The sequence below is a fragment of the Semicossyphus pulcher genome, unplaced genomic scaffold (genome assembly GCF_022749685.1).
Source record: "Semicossyphus pulcher isolate SPU_LCO1_2020_fin unplaced genomic scaffold, fSemPul1.0.p SCAF_18, whole genome shotgun sequence".
NCBI lineage: Eukaryota > Metazoa > Chordata > Actinopteri > Labriformes > Labridae > Semicossyphus > Semicossyphus pulcher.
The window spans coordinates 9,659,442-9,673,618 of record NW_027211691.1 but is presented as its reverse complement, the minus strand read 5'-3'; the positions used below and the strand labels follow the sequence as shown (position 1 = coordinate 9,673,618).

The 14,177-nt window shown below is 43.7% G+C and overlaps 1 protein-coding gene across 1 annotated transcript in view; it reads left to right on the top strand.

Annotated features, from left to right (window-relative positions):
• stau2 (staufen double-stranded RNA binding protein 2) overlaps positions 1-14,177 on the top strand; it is a 102,004-nt gene that overhangs the window by 240 nt on the left and 87,587 nt on the right. The window contains exons 2-5 of the mRNA XM_069667371.1: positions 1,790-1,997; positions 2,219-2,349; positions 2,502-2,661; positions 5,991-6,126. Of these exons, the coding sequence (XP_069523472.1) occupies positions 1,799-1,997; positions 2,219-2,349; positions 2,502-2,661; positions 5,991-6,126 (626 nt within the window). The 5' untranslated portion in view covers positions 1,790-1,798. The remainder of the gene's footprint in view (positions 1-1,789; positions 1,998-2,218; positions 2,350-2,501; positions 2,662-5,990; positions 6,127-14,177) is intronic.

Here is a 14,177-nt window from a genome sequence, read left to right as displayed (position 1 = left end):
ATCAGCCATGATGAACGTTAACCGGCTAAACTAGCTCTGCTGGAGGCGGCGATGTAGTGTACATTCATCAGGATAAATCACAGTGACATATTTATGACAGCATGCATGCATGCCAAGTCTGTTGCAGTGTTTTTAGGAGCTGACATTTGCAGGAAACGCCGTTTTCTCATTGGTAACGTTAGCTTCCTGCTAAGCTGCACACAGTCGAAGCTGTATTATGTAGGTTCGGGGGTAGAAGACAGCCCGGTGGGTCTGTCAGTCAATCCTAGCGTTACACCACCTCCACATTCAACTTGTGTGTGTACGGGTAAGACAGTCATGCTTTTAGCTTGATGTTACGGTTGTGTTTGTGCAAGTTGCAGTGATAGACGAAATAAAAGCTGGACAGATTGTGACCCTGAGAACCCCGGGGCATGCAAGATGCAAAGAGATGAACAAATCTATGCATGCAATGAATAAAAAAAGTCACAGATCAGAGTAAAACGGCATCATATTTTCTGAAAATAGTCGATGTCAGTTGTGTTATGGATGTACAAATGCTGTGTTGTTTACACCAGTTCAATCATGGTCTCAACTATAAACAGTGGACATAGAAAGCACCTGTTTCAGGGTGAAGCCAATGAAAACAATTTCTATCTCATTGATTGAGAATAAAATATTTTCTTCACCATGATTTGCTGATTATATTTATTGCCACTGAGCTAGAGGGGTCATGTTTAAATCAAGCATATCATTAAGTATCTAAGGCCCTAAACAGACAGGTATTATCATGTGTCCTGGGTGATCCGGTGCTTAATGTGGCCAAGGACACATGTGGGTACACACTGCCACACGTACGTGGAGACATGTGTCCCAGACCACCTCCGTATGTGGCCTGAGTGATCGGATGTGATTGCGTCCTCAATCCGTCCTGGGTGTGTTCAGACCTGTAGTTAAGGCTGCCCACTTGTGATCCGATCAGGAAAACCACATGTTGACACCAGGTGTGTTCAGGGCCTAAGTGCAAGGTGCTGTTTTTCTCCACAGCCCAAATTCGGGTCTTTGTCTGACTCCCCTGTTCTGACCTCTGTTGGGACGTGAAAAGAATTTCCCTCATTTCCCTTCACTGTCTGCCACACATAACTGTGAACCAGTAGTGGAGCCATCTTGGCAATATGTTGTGATACAGTTTGTATCTTTTTAAATGTATTTTATTTAAATTGTACGCACTTGAAGTTCATCTTTTGTGAAGGAAAAACACTTGAGCTTATTAATTAACCTTTCTTGCTTAGCCACAAGCTGCGCATTGAGTTATTCACCAAAATGTTTGTGTTTTGTTAACTTCTACCATCCTCTTGAACGCTTTACTGCTTGCTTACCTGTGTCTACTTCACATCTGTGCCTCTTTTTAATGTCACATTAGATGCGATTGACCGTCCACTGTCTCGTTCAGGCTGCTATCACAGGATTCTCTCCTTTTTCCGGGGAGCTTAGCAGCAGTAACATGAGCAAAGCTCCTTCAAATAAAGCTTCATTGTCTGGCTGTATTAGCTGCCAGTGGATCAGAATGTGAGATAGGCCTCGGGCTGCTCAGTTTGAAGTCTGTTCTCCAGGCTTTGCTCGCAGAAATCAGTCAAATGAACGTGAACTGCTATAGATTGGTGTGGAATTTTTAATTATTAAGTACATGTGTCCATAATTGCATGCTTAATGACATTCTTTTAATCAAACAACTTGGATTTTGCCCAAAACTTGTCTCTGTAAAGTGATATGATTAAAGTCGAAGTTGTTAATTGTCATCTGGTTCCAGGAATAGAGCATGGCTCAAGTGAAAGTACAGACCTCAGCACCCCTGGCTGGTCCTGGCCTCTCCCCCGGAGTTCCCCCACCGGCCATGGCCAGCCCAGGAGCCCTGGGTCTGCAGCCCTCCGTCAACGGCACAGGCCCGGCCCCCACACCCGCCTGCCCTGCTCCTGCAGTCGGATATGGGGACGCCCCTGTGTCTTCCACATCGCCAGGTAGAACGCAAACAGAATGGTTATCATTTTGTAATATGTACAATATTGACCTGATGATATTTCTAGATACCCAATGTCATAATGAATACCACTATCTAATTTTATTGGGAAAAAAAGTAGTACTGTACATCAAAGCAACGTTATTCATGTATGTGTTTCTGTCTCTGTTGCTGTCACCATGTTGCTCAGTTAACCGTCTATTCTGCTGTGCTCTAACTCAGGCCCGCCCCAGGAGAACATGGCAAACCCTAAAGAGAAAACTCCAATGTGTTTGGTGAATGAGTTAGCCCGTTTCAATAGGATCCAACCACAGTACAAGCTCCTCAATGAGAGAGGCCCTGCACATGCTAAGGTAAGAGATGGGAAGTTGAATACTGTTGAGGAAAGAAGGGATTTTCTTCTGTCTGTTTTAATGCCAAATCAGTTCAGCTCCTACTGCACTGACTCCACAGGAACTTATTTGTTGTCATTTAATTTCCCTCCCTCTGGGTGTCACTGTTGCAGATCTTCACGGTGCAGCTGACTCTTGGGGAGCAGGTGTGGGAGGCCGAGGGCACCAGCATTAAAAAGGCCCAGCACTCCACAGCCGCCAAAGCTCTGGACGAGAGTGTCCTTCCCAGGCCAGCGCCCCGCTCCCCGAAAGTGGACGTCAACAGCAACCCAGGTACTGAAACCCGACAAGAGTGTCTGTGAGGGATTACAATTAAACCTACATGTCAACATGTGACACCATAAATAGCTGATTATTATTATTAAGGTGCAGTATGGCTATTTGCACAGGTTGAATTGGCCAAAGCTACAAGACAAGCACGTAGCAATTCCTTATCTTCAGCATTAGGTAACAGATGCTGGCTGCAGCAGCCAGACAAAGTAAGATGGGATTATGACCTCTCCTAAAAGAAGCAGACCCATTAAGCTTCTCATTACTTTTTTTAATATGGAGCTTAATTTTTTAAAGCAGGAGAGCTTGTTGTAGCTTGGGTTGTCCATTCTGCTTTTAAAGAAAGTTTGCATTTGTAGTGTTTAAAGATATTTATTTTCCCACACTCACCTAATTTTTGTTCCAAATTCCAAAAACATCATCTAGGTGCAATGCATCCGAGGTGCTGGACATCAATGTACTAGACATTACATACTTGCCCATTGCTCCCTACCCACCACATGTAGCCCCAAGAACAAAAGGGATAAATAATACATCAATAATGTGGCTTCTTAGAAATAAAATATAAAGAAAAATAACTCGAATAACAAATAAATACATTACAAGTAAAGGTGAAGACTTTTAAAAGAAACATACGAACACCGTATCTTTAAGTACTTGTGATTCATTGCTTCCACCTTACCCTGCTCTTGAGGACTTATAAAAGCATTATACCTTTCCCACTTAAAGGGCCAGTTCCCTTATTTTCAACCTCAGTCCTATCATGCTGTTATGGGAAGCTAATGCCATCAAGGTAAGAAAAATATTTGTCTCTGTACCTTTGGAGGACGCTATCCACTTCTCCAATGGGCCCTGGAAAACCTCCGCCAGACTACGTAAAACGTGTCATCTGAAGGAGGCCAGGGAGCTTGCTGAACTACACTTCCTCAATCTAGGATGCCCGCCTCTGATGTCATGTCTCGTTCTATATTGTCAGGTTTGAAATGTAGACTTCAGACCTGAAGATTTTTTACCATCACCGATCACGATCACCGGTATATTCTTGTATTTCAGATTCTGTACCGCTCTGAGCCGTTGCCTGCAGCAAAATGGTAGTATTTCACTCCTGCGTCTCTTGCTGGGCCGTTCCTTTCAGAGGGAGCTGCGCAATGCACGCTGGGTGTTGTAGGAATGTAGAATGGGCGAAACCACGAGCTGTTTGTACAACTTTCTCCACAGCTATGGCGCCAATTTCAAATATTATTGCTTCTATCGATGACAGAGAACACCAGCTTTGACTGACAGTGGCTTTTTCGGGGCGGATTGCTCTTTTAAGACAATACTTTTCTGCATTATTACATTTCTTATGTGACATTCTTTCATATGGAGCAACCTCTCCCAATTCAGTCACCCAATCCTGAAAAGCAAGTGTTCCAGGCGTTTTCCAGTCCCTGAGAATATTTTGACGCCCTGTAATTAAAGCTGTCTGGGTCTATTTCTATTAGTTATTATTAATGAGTATAATAGTTTAGACAGAATGCAAAATGTGAACCTACTGACGTCTGTAACGTAGGTGTGAATTTTCATCCAGAAGTTTTGGATCGTATTTCCCTCACCCCGCCCACATTTCCATAAGTTGCAGAGTCCTTTAAGCCAGGTCTGATCAGTCTACTGGGGGTCCAATAGTAACGGTGTAGAATTTTAAACTGTATCAGTCTTATCCGTAACTCCCTCGACATTGTCCGAGAATTGCCACAAATTTGGGCCCATTTATCTTCATCAAACGAAACGCCCAAATCCCTTTCTCAGTCATTTTTCAGAGCTGCTTCCCATCAACATTTCTTTATAACCCCCATATGATGTGTCCGAGGCAAGCCCTTCTTCAGACACGTCTGATTTGCTTTGCAAATTGTAGGACATATGCTCCTTTAGTTTGGCAAGATAAGATTAACATGTTAAACCAAAATGCATTATGCAAAAGAGTCGTGCAATGTTTACAATGTTTAACTCTCCTCTGACATTTCTGTATCATGCAACTATTCATCAAATTATCTGATTTGGAGCGTTATAAAGGGGAAAAAGCAACATTTCTACTTCAGTGATTATACTCTTTTTTTGGATGATTGAAACTGTTTCTGTGGTTAAAAATGATTTTAAAGTATCTATTGTTCAATTCTATCTGACAAGCATGGACGGTCCACTAACATAATACCTCTTTCCTACCAAAATTAGCACGTTGACGTGACTTTTTCAGACCCGGGAAAACCTGCCTATAAGTTGCCAGTGGAGTATACTCGTGTCGGTCTCTTTTCTGCTGCATCGACGTCTGACGTCACAAACAAAACACTGTTGTAAACAGTGAAGATGTTACAGTGGTTAGGTCTTTATTATATCCCTCATTCAGTCTGTTTATCAAACTCAGCGCCGACAAATTTGGAACGATGTCCACGCGCTGCTCAGACGGAGACGGGCGGAATTTGTAGTTGAGATGACAAGGAGGCACAGAAGTTACCGACGGAGCACAGCATCGCGCAATAGAGGGGGCGGGGATTAGCGTGTCGACCCGGGTTTTGTGTTCCCATCAATGCCGATCGGAGCCGAGGCGATAATTACCCCGGGCGACTGCAGAGTCATTTGACCCGGGTCTGATTGTAACCTTTCCCACTTAGCATAAAGCTGTGTGTTAGCGGGTGCTAGTGGGTTTTTTGACCTGTTGGAAAAGGGCTTAAGTTAAAAAAAACCCATTCCTTTAAGAGTGCGTCAGCAGCCTCTACTGTTCATTTTTTCCCTTCACTTTTCTACTTTTCATGAGCAAGTGTTTCTAAAAAAGTGGGCTGGGGTTAAGGGTGAGGGGAAGAAACAAAGCGTATGTGTCATGATTGCACTGTGTCAGTATTTTAGCTCTAAAGCCGCTGGTTCTATTTAAATAATCCATGTTCAAAACAAAGCCAGGACAGACCCTTTAAATAAAGCCTACGTGCAGGCTTATGTTTTTTCTCTGCTCAAATTAATTCCCTTAAGTCTGTCTTACGTTATCTGCCCTCTGTGGCATCGTAGTAGTGAAAGACCTTATAGACTCGTCTTAATGGGATTAGGAAGGCCCTGTTAAAGGTTATGCAACATCAGTGGGGATGTGTGGGATTAGCAGTGCATGCAGCAGACAGGTGGGAAAGTGTTAAGGTAAAATAAAGACCATATTTACACATAGTAAAAGTTGATTTCCCAGTGTTTGCTCGTGTAAGACAGCAATATTTCATTCATTATTTTACAACTCGGCAACTTGGCTTTTGACGATTGTTGTACAGATTTCAATTGACTCTGTTTTAATCTTAACCATGTACTCTGACATACAGGCAGTATAACACCCACAGTGGAGCTGAATGGTCTGGCTATGAAGAGAGGGGAGCCCGCTATCTACAGGCCTTTGGATCCCAAGCCCATGCCCAACTACAGAGCTAACTACAACTTCAGAGGGATGATCAACCAAAGGTGAGCTTACGTACCCCCCTGCCTGAACTGCTGAACATCTCAGATGTTAGTATGTAGACTCCAGCTTATTGTTTTAACAACAATCGTTGTAAGTAGTCCCTGTCCGACATTTAGTTTTGTCTTTTGAAGCTTCAACTATATCCATACGAGTGTGTTTATCCTGTACTACAATTTACTCTACTTCAATTTATTTTCATTTAAAACACAGACAAATCACAGCCTACCGTCTGTTTCCGCCATGTGGAGTTTGCAATCCTGCTAGCTACCGATGCTGTAGCTAGCTGTAGCTGGCAGCCTACGGTAACGTTGATTGTTGTGAGGGTGCTGGCTGCCATAGCGATCATTACGGTGCATGTCTGTGACGAAGCGTTAGCAACAATCAAGTTAGTTTTCCTCGCTTACAACAGCGAGGGAAAACAGCAGTGCAGCGTATTGTAAATAGGAGACGTTATAGCAGCTTGGACCTGGAAACAGTTTAATGCAGAGCTGTGACGTAACCACTTAACTACCGGATAGCGCCATCATCTGGGTAAAACAATGTAACACAATAAAATACCTCTTCCTGCATTTTATACTGGTGTATTAGTCGCACCGGTATACAGGACGCAGCCCACTTTTTAGATGAGAAAAAATGTATTAACAGTGCGTCTTATACACTGAATATTACGGTATCTGATTATTACTCATTTCTGCACTCCTGCGTCTTTTTTGTGAAGGTGATGACACACGTACCATCTTTTACATCATCATCAACAGACAGCGTCAGTCTTCAATGTTGACTGTACACCTTTTTATGGAGAAAGGTCAACGTCCTCTGATCTGGAAATGTCAGATCAGCAGCGACCTCTTGTGGTCAACGTGCAGAATTACATCAGAAATGCTCCAGTCACAGCCCAGATTTTGGGTCATGTGATCTCTCCGGCCTGAAAAATTTTCTGAACAATGGCGGCCATTGAAGCGCAGTGGACCGAGGAGAAGGAACTTATACTGATAAAACATTACATTACATTTGATCGTTTGAGCCAGGAGTTGCTATGGTAACGCTGTAGTTGTGACTGGAACGATGGAGTACAGAGAGCCTTGTTGCCCTGTGTCTCATCATGTTGCTTGTTGATGTTTACGTGGTCTGTTGAAGTAAAAGTTAACACGTGTATCACCACCTTCAGTTGCAAGGAAGAACACAGCTCACCTGTCTCACCAGGTTAAACATCCTTTTTATCACCTGCCGCTTTAAAATACACAGAAGCTAAACTCTCTCTTCAGAAGCTCACATTAACAGTTTCAAAAGCGTCATTTTAGGTGTCTTACACAGCCGTTTGTTACAGGAAGTTCAAACGCGGAGAAAAAGTGGAGCTTTAAGTTAGTGTTGACGTGGTTTTGATAGCTTCAAACTGCATTGTCTCTTTGATCCCGCTGGCTCAGATGCGTGTCAGACGTGGTCCTCTGCTCCATATGTTTCCCAAACTGATGAATGTGGTGCCCTCATGGAGTCCCTCTACAGCTCTGTCTCCGTCAACTCTCTTTCTTTTTGCTTTACGTGGAGCCATCCAGCCATTTTTAGAACTCCATAAAAATGCCAAAGAGGTGCAATTAATGATCCCCCCTTTCCCCGCTTCCTCAGTGAAGCAATGCTGCTTAAGGCTGCGGATGAGTTAGCTTGAATCGAAATCAAGGAAGACTTTTTTAATATGTTTTAAAGGCAAGACATTAACGTTGTCACTTATTTATGTCTTAGGATGGATTACTAAAATGTCAGCTTTATAAAAATATTATTTTACCAAAGTAGTTTATAGTGTTGCCTTTAATAAAATACAGTTGCAAAGTGACACAAGTTGTTCCAACAGTTTACAGAAGCTGAGTTGTGTGGCTCCAGAGCGCTTAAAGCCAGCCCTATCTACACACAGTTATTTTAAGTCCCTCCAGATGGCAGTGTTTCCTCATTTTACAATCCTATTACACTGATTTTCTAAGGTGACTGAGCACCCATTTTGTAACATAGGAGGTAGGAATGTGGGGCTCTAACGTATAGGTTTCATAAGTGTGGATCTCTGCAGCGTGATCTGCATGCAAAGCCCTGCTTATTCAAGCACGCAGAGATGCACACGTCTGTTTTGCCTCCTGCATAAACTTTGGCTCATTAAAGTCCTATAGTAAGGTTTTCTGCTGCCAAACGTGTGTGATTTATTTTTAAAATGCGGACACCCTGCCAGAAGAAGACGGTGATTCAGTTGCGGAGTCAAGTCAGCAGACCGTCGGAGCATCTGGCTCACATCTTCCCCTATCTGATCCATGCAGGAACAAACAGGGGGGGGGGGGGGGAGACAAATGTCTGCGCGGTGGAAGAAGGTCTGTTTCCCAGCATCTGTCTGTCACTGTCATCTGTCACAGTGATGCGTTTCTAAAGAGACGGGGTGTATCCGTTCCTCATGTTTTGTTTTCGTACGCCGGTTTGTAAGGAAGAGCAGTGAGCGGACGTGTGTGTGTGTGTGAACAGAAAAGCCTCAGAGTGTATCATATCCCAAGGTCACTTCTGTTTTCACCAGGTGTCTTTCTTTCAGTGTAGTCGAGCCCCCGCGTTAATGAAAGCAAGACCTCCTGAATATGAATTCTCTTCATCAGACGGCCGACTATGCGGCGGAGTGACAGGCCATATCCACAATCATTCACCTTAACGATGCTGCGGGGAAGCGAAGGTTTCCATATGCCCATGTCCTTACCTATTATGATGAATAAGAGTGATCCGGAGTCATGTTGATGGAAAATCTTCCCATTAAAAGGGCAGCCTGGCTCGGATCCATCAGCGCTCTAATCACCACCCAGACCAGTATTGATTCGTTCAGAAAGTGCCCTGATGAGGAAATATGGCGATAATATGAAACGAGCATTTATCAGCGTCTTAATGAATCTTATTTATAGCGAAGGGCCTGTGCTTAATTTCACACCATCCACTTTCAAATCAGCGATGCGTCTCTCTCTGTTCTCCTTCAGCCATTGTTCATTCTCAAACACACTCAGAGTGATGCATGTTTTTCAGCTTATTCAGTCACTAACTCAAACAGTAACTGGAATTTCAGCCCAAATGATTCACATAAATTATCAATGAATCAGGAAAATACTTCTGTTATTAGGAAATCTGGTGACATCAACCAGACGATCCCCCACTCCCGTGTCATCATTGGAACACCTGATTCCAATGACTCACGCCGGGCTCCTCCAGCCGGGCCGCGGCGCTCCCAGTTTTCCCCCTGCTGCTCTGATCCCAGAGGGAGTGCGTGCGTGCGTGCCGCATTCTGTCAGGGCTGGAATTTTTTAAAAAGGACTTTCCCTGTTTAGAGCAAAGCAGATCAGTGCGAAGCCGCCCACCGCCGCCCAGCCCTCATTTGGTTATGATTGGAGGGATGGTGGGCTGAATGACTGAGGTTGCTTTGCTCTGTGACATTTCCTCCTGTGATGATGCTCAGATACGGAGCTGGCAGTCACTGCTTTCTCTGCAGGAGACACAGCGGGTCAGCTGTGCTGTAGAGCAGTGGTTCCAGCCTCAGGACCCACCAGCACCTCCTTGATGACGAATCGCGACCCAAATCTTTTAACCACTCAAATGTATTTCATCAAGATCTGTGCAGTTATGACAAAATGACAAGCAGGCAGGAGCGCATAAGAGGAACATATTCCCTCCACAATTCATTCAATTAGCCGCCTTTTTTCTACAGAAATAAACTGAAAAAGTGCAACATAAGTGCAGCTACTGTCGGGCTCATCAAGTTTTTGGAGTCTGGATTTTACGCCAATAGAAGCCTCAATAAGGCACCTCTTCCAGCTCATCCGATATCTTTCAGTTTTGTTTCAGTGTCAGTGCTCGTATCCACCCTGCTTTCTGCCCCTGCATGCTGCCGTTGTCAATGAAAATCTGACAAACCAACTACAAGCTACATGCCCAACCATTAAACCAGCAGACAGACAAAATAAACAACTTTAGATTGAAAAATGTTAAACAAATACAAGCAGAGGAGACAGACATTTTCCTAAGGAGTGTGTGGAGACCAAACCAGAGTTAAAAACTGGGGAATACCGTCCAACTTCATGAATTTTTAATCTTTGAATAGTCATAAAAATATAGAAGAAACTGAAAAGTTTGAGCGACTATTATCTCATCTTAAAAATATGTTTTTTTTTTATTGTTCTACCGGTGCCTGGCTGTAATGCAGTACTACTGCCAGACGGTGGCTGTAACGACTTTCTCGTTAGATTTACCGACTTGTCAGACTTTTTCTATAAAGCAGCTGGCGACAAATTTAGGAACTTTTTCAGACCAGTGAAATACATAATTTTGTAATTCATTCCCATGTGTGCTGCTCAGAGTAATTGCAGCTCACGGCTTCTCTGCCAACAGCTCTGAGTTGCTCTCTCTCCTCTTGTCCCGTGCGTAGCAGCACTGCGCAGGCATTCAGGGGCCGGCGCGGCCTCACAGCCACTTGGCGTCATGCAAATTAATACATGATGACGTCACCAATATGCAAATTAGTGTATGACGTCGCCCGGCGACTTCTAGTGACTTTCGGAGCTAGTGCTAGCTACTTTCATTGGACAATCGGCAACACTGACCGCCATTAAATAACAAAAGAAGAAGAGAGCATTAGCGCCAGGTGCTGGTAAAATGGGTGGAGATAAACACAGACTTCTGCAGCCGTAAAAGAGTTCTGTGAGGAACTCGTCCAAAAATATATATTGGGATAATATGCACAGTTCATTATACCCCGTGTTTTATAGGAGTTTTTTCAGTACCAACAAAGTTGTGAGAAAGTAAATGGTCTCTCTCTCTCTCCTTATGTCAGCGTGCGCGGGGGGCATCTTTCAATATAGTCGTATAGTTCCTAGATTATCTAATAGTATTTCTGCTTGCTCATCTCTAGTGCTGTTCTGTTTTTGCTGAATGTGTAAATATGCTCCTATCATCGTGATGGGTTAAAGACACATTTCATCTCATATCAAAGAAGCTTTTTTCTCATGATTCGCTCAGTTACATGAAGCATTTCATGAGCCGACCTCGTCACACCTACAATGTCTTTTTGTAGCAGGATAGGCGCTGACTTTTGGATGTGTGGTCGCATGAATACAATCAGAAACCAACAATAACACTGAGCAGAAGAGATACATACAGATATTTATAACCTTAAATATTTCGTTGAGATAGGCTTTTGATGTCCTTGTGAAATCACAGACAACCTCACATGTGCCTTAGTCACATTGTGTTTGCCTGTCTGTGTGTGTGCATGTGTTCACAGACATATAAAGGGACAAATGCCATGGAAAGATACTTATCCTTGAAAAATGAATACCCTTCTTATCTCAGAACAATACCAGACGCAGCAGAGTGCACACACACGCACAGGTATTCTTTGTCATCTGCGTCCCTTATTAACCTGACTCACTAAAGAGGCACTTCTATAAGCAGCATCTCCTCATGTCTTCCTATGTGGCGGTATAAGATATCCCCTGAGGCCCGCTTCACACACGCAGACCAGTTAGTATAAAGCTTATGAGGACACCGTGTGCTCTTTCGTCCACTCAGGCAGATTCTCTTATCCATCCCATCATCACCGCTGTCCAAAAACAAAAGGGAGCAGCCAAAGCCCACAAGGTAAAACATCAGAGGAGGAACTTTTAGTTGCATATCTGCATATATCAGATGCATCCACGCAGATAGTTCGTAAATTGTAACAGGCAACGCGCCAGAACAAAGAATAATCTGTCCAAATCGTACAAATGGGTGTAAACTCATAAAGCAGTGTTTTATAGAGCAGCCTGGGGGTGGAGGAGTGAAGTACAGGTCCAACATAAACAAATGCTTACAATGATTTGTGCTCAACAGACTCAGTGACACAGAAGTCTGCTCTCTCCTTTCATCTCCTCTCCTCTGACTGGAGCTTCATGTTTGTGTATCTCTGCGCGTCCTCCCCTCCTCTTTCCGCCTTGATGTATTGAATATAAAAGCGAACCTGAGATTCGGGATGTTCGAAGCGGGTTTCATCAGTGGAAATTACATGTTTTTATTCTGGCTTTCAGCCGGCTTTGCAGGATGATTCAGCTCAGCAGGCTTCTTCACTGGAACTCATATCTATTGTTTGTACAAATACACACAACTTGTGTAAGCCTTGTATCTGTTCAGAGGAAATTCATCATCTTCACTTGGCAGCCATTTTTTCCCTGGTGTCACTGGCAGGGTGGGAAGCTAGATTGCTGTGTTCCAATTGCAAATGCTATACATCAGACAATTAGTTGTCCTTATTATAGTGAAAATCAGGAGAGACATTGGGACATCCATTTATTCTCATCCGTGTATCCGGGGCTGGGTCGCGGTGGCAGCAGTCAAAGCAAGGTGACCCAGACGTCCCTCTCATTAGCAACGTTTTCCAGCTCCTCCTCAGGGACTCTGAGGTGTTCCCAGGCCAGACGGGATATATAATCCCTCCAGCGAGCTCTGGGTCTGCCCTGAGGTCTCCTCCCAGTTGGACGTGCCTGGAAAACCTCCAAAAGTAGGCACCCAGGAGGCATCCTAATCAGATGCCCTGAACAACATATTTTATCACCAGCTATCATTATCATTCAGCCACTTTCTCGCCAATCTCGTATCCCATCAGTTATAGTCTGACAATGATTTAGCCTCTGAGAGTAGGGGGTGAATTTTGCAGGAATTCCGGTTTAGCCAGCATTTAGCGATTAAGGACTTCCAGCCAAGACATTCTTTTCCGTGCGCTGCATTGTTTACAAGCAAGTGAAATTCTCCCCTCCAGGTATGTCTGCACAATAAACGGTCAGGTCTGTCCTCAAGAGAAGAAGAAACTACTTTTAAAATGCTCGTTTGTTGAACGAAGGTCGTATCGATCATTTCTGATGCATTCGAGGAAGTCACGAAAACTAAACGCTGAGCGGCACCGCATCAGGGGAATTTCTCTCAAGTTGAATTTTAGATCTAGAACGGGTCGTCTCCCGATTTCCCAGCATTGTGGCGTCCTCTGCAGTCCACACTATCATCCCCTGCATTCCCATATCCGACACACTGTACCTTTAATAAGACTTCTGGGAAATTCCTCCTAAACAGATTCCAGAGATACCACTTAAGTGGTCTCATGGTCTTGGGATCATCCTTAATTTATTTTAACCCAGTTTACAGATAAAACACTCTTTTGTTTTCTTATGAAGAAATACATGAGGCTTAGGAGCGTCCTCCTTCTGGGGAGACAGATTCTTAAGTTTTACCCACATTTTGAAGTCGGTCCACATCCCAATCACCATCACTGTCCTGTGGTCGGACGTGTCACTGGAAGACTGATGAAGAAAACAGAAATATCACGAATTTACAAAGCATACTTATTTTACTTTGGTTTGAATCTCTGTTGGACTCCGTCTCCTGCCATATTCCCGTTAGAAGACCTGTCATCTTGTCTCATCATGATACTCTTCAAAGCAAAGGCAAAGTCAAAACAAAGTTTGTTCTGTTAAGTGATGCTGCGCTTCTTCTTTGGTGGTCCGACCGTTCCAGAGCTCTCGAGGAAACGGGGGAATCTGAGCAACTGTGTTTTACATCATGTTGTCAGCAGAAGCAGACCACACTTCAGCTGAGAAACGCTCGTTTTAAGGCTGTCAGCGTGATGGGTTGTTCAAGGTTTGGATCGCCGTTACCTGACAGAGAAGGAGTCAAAGTAGAGCCTTGCCTCGATGAGTTTTCTGTCACTACATTTGTTATTCAGGACAACAGCCAGTTATGAAGAACAATTTATCAACCAGTGAAATCTGTTGCATGTGTTCCTGAGAGATGTCTGTATCAAAACACGAAGGAAAATCACTCACAGGCACAAGTCAGAACAATTTGGCAATAACAAAATCATATTATTCCTCTTCACAAAATGGCACAGGAGCGTTTTTCTAACAAAGCGATTCGTTTTCCCCTCTTAATGACAAAGCACATAAAACAGCAGGCCACAATGTAATATTCTTAATGAGGACAGCAGGCTCTGATTTTAGACTGAACCCCGGCCAGCCGTTCCTCGCAG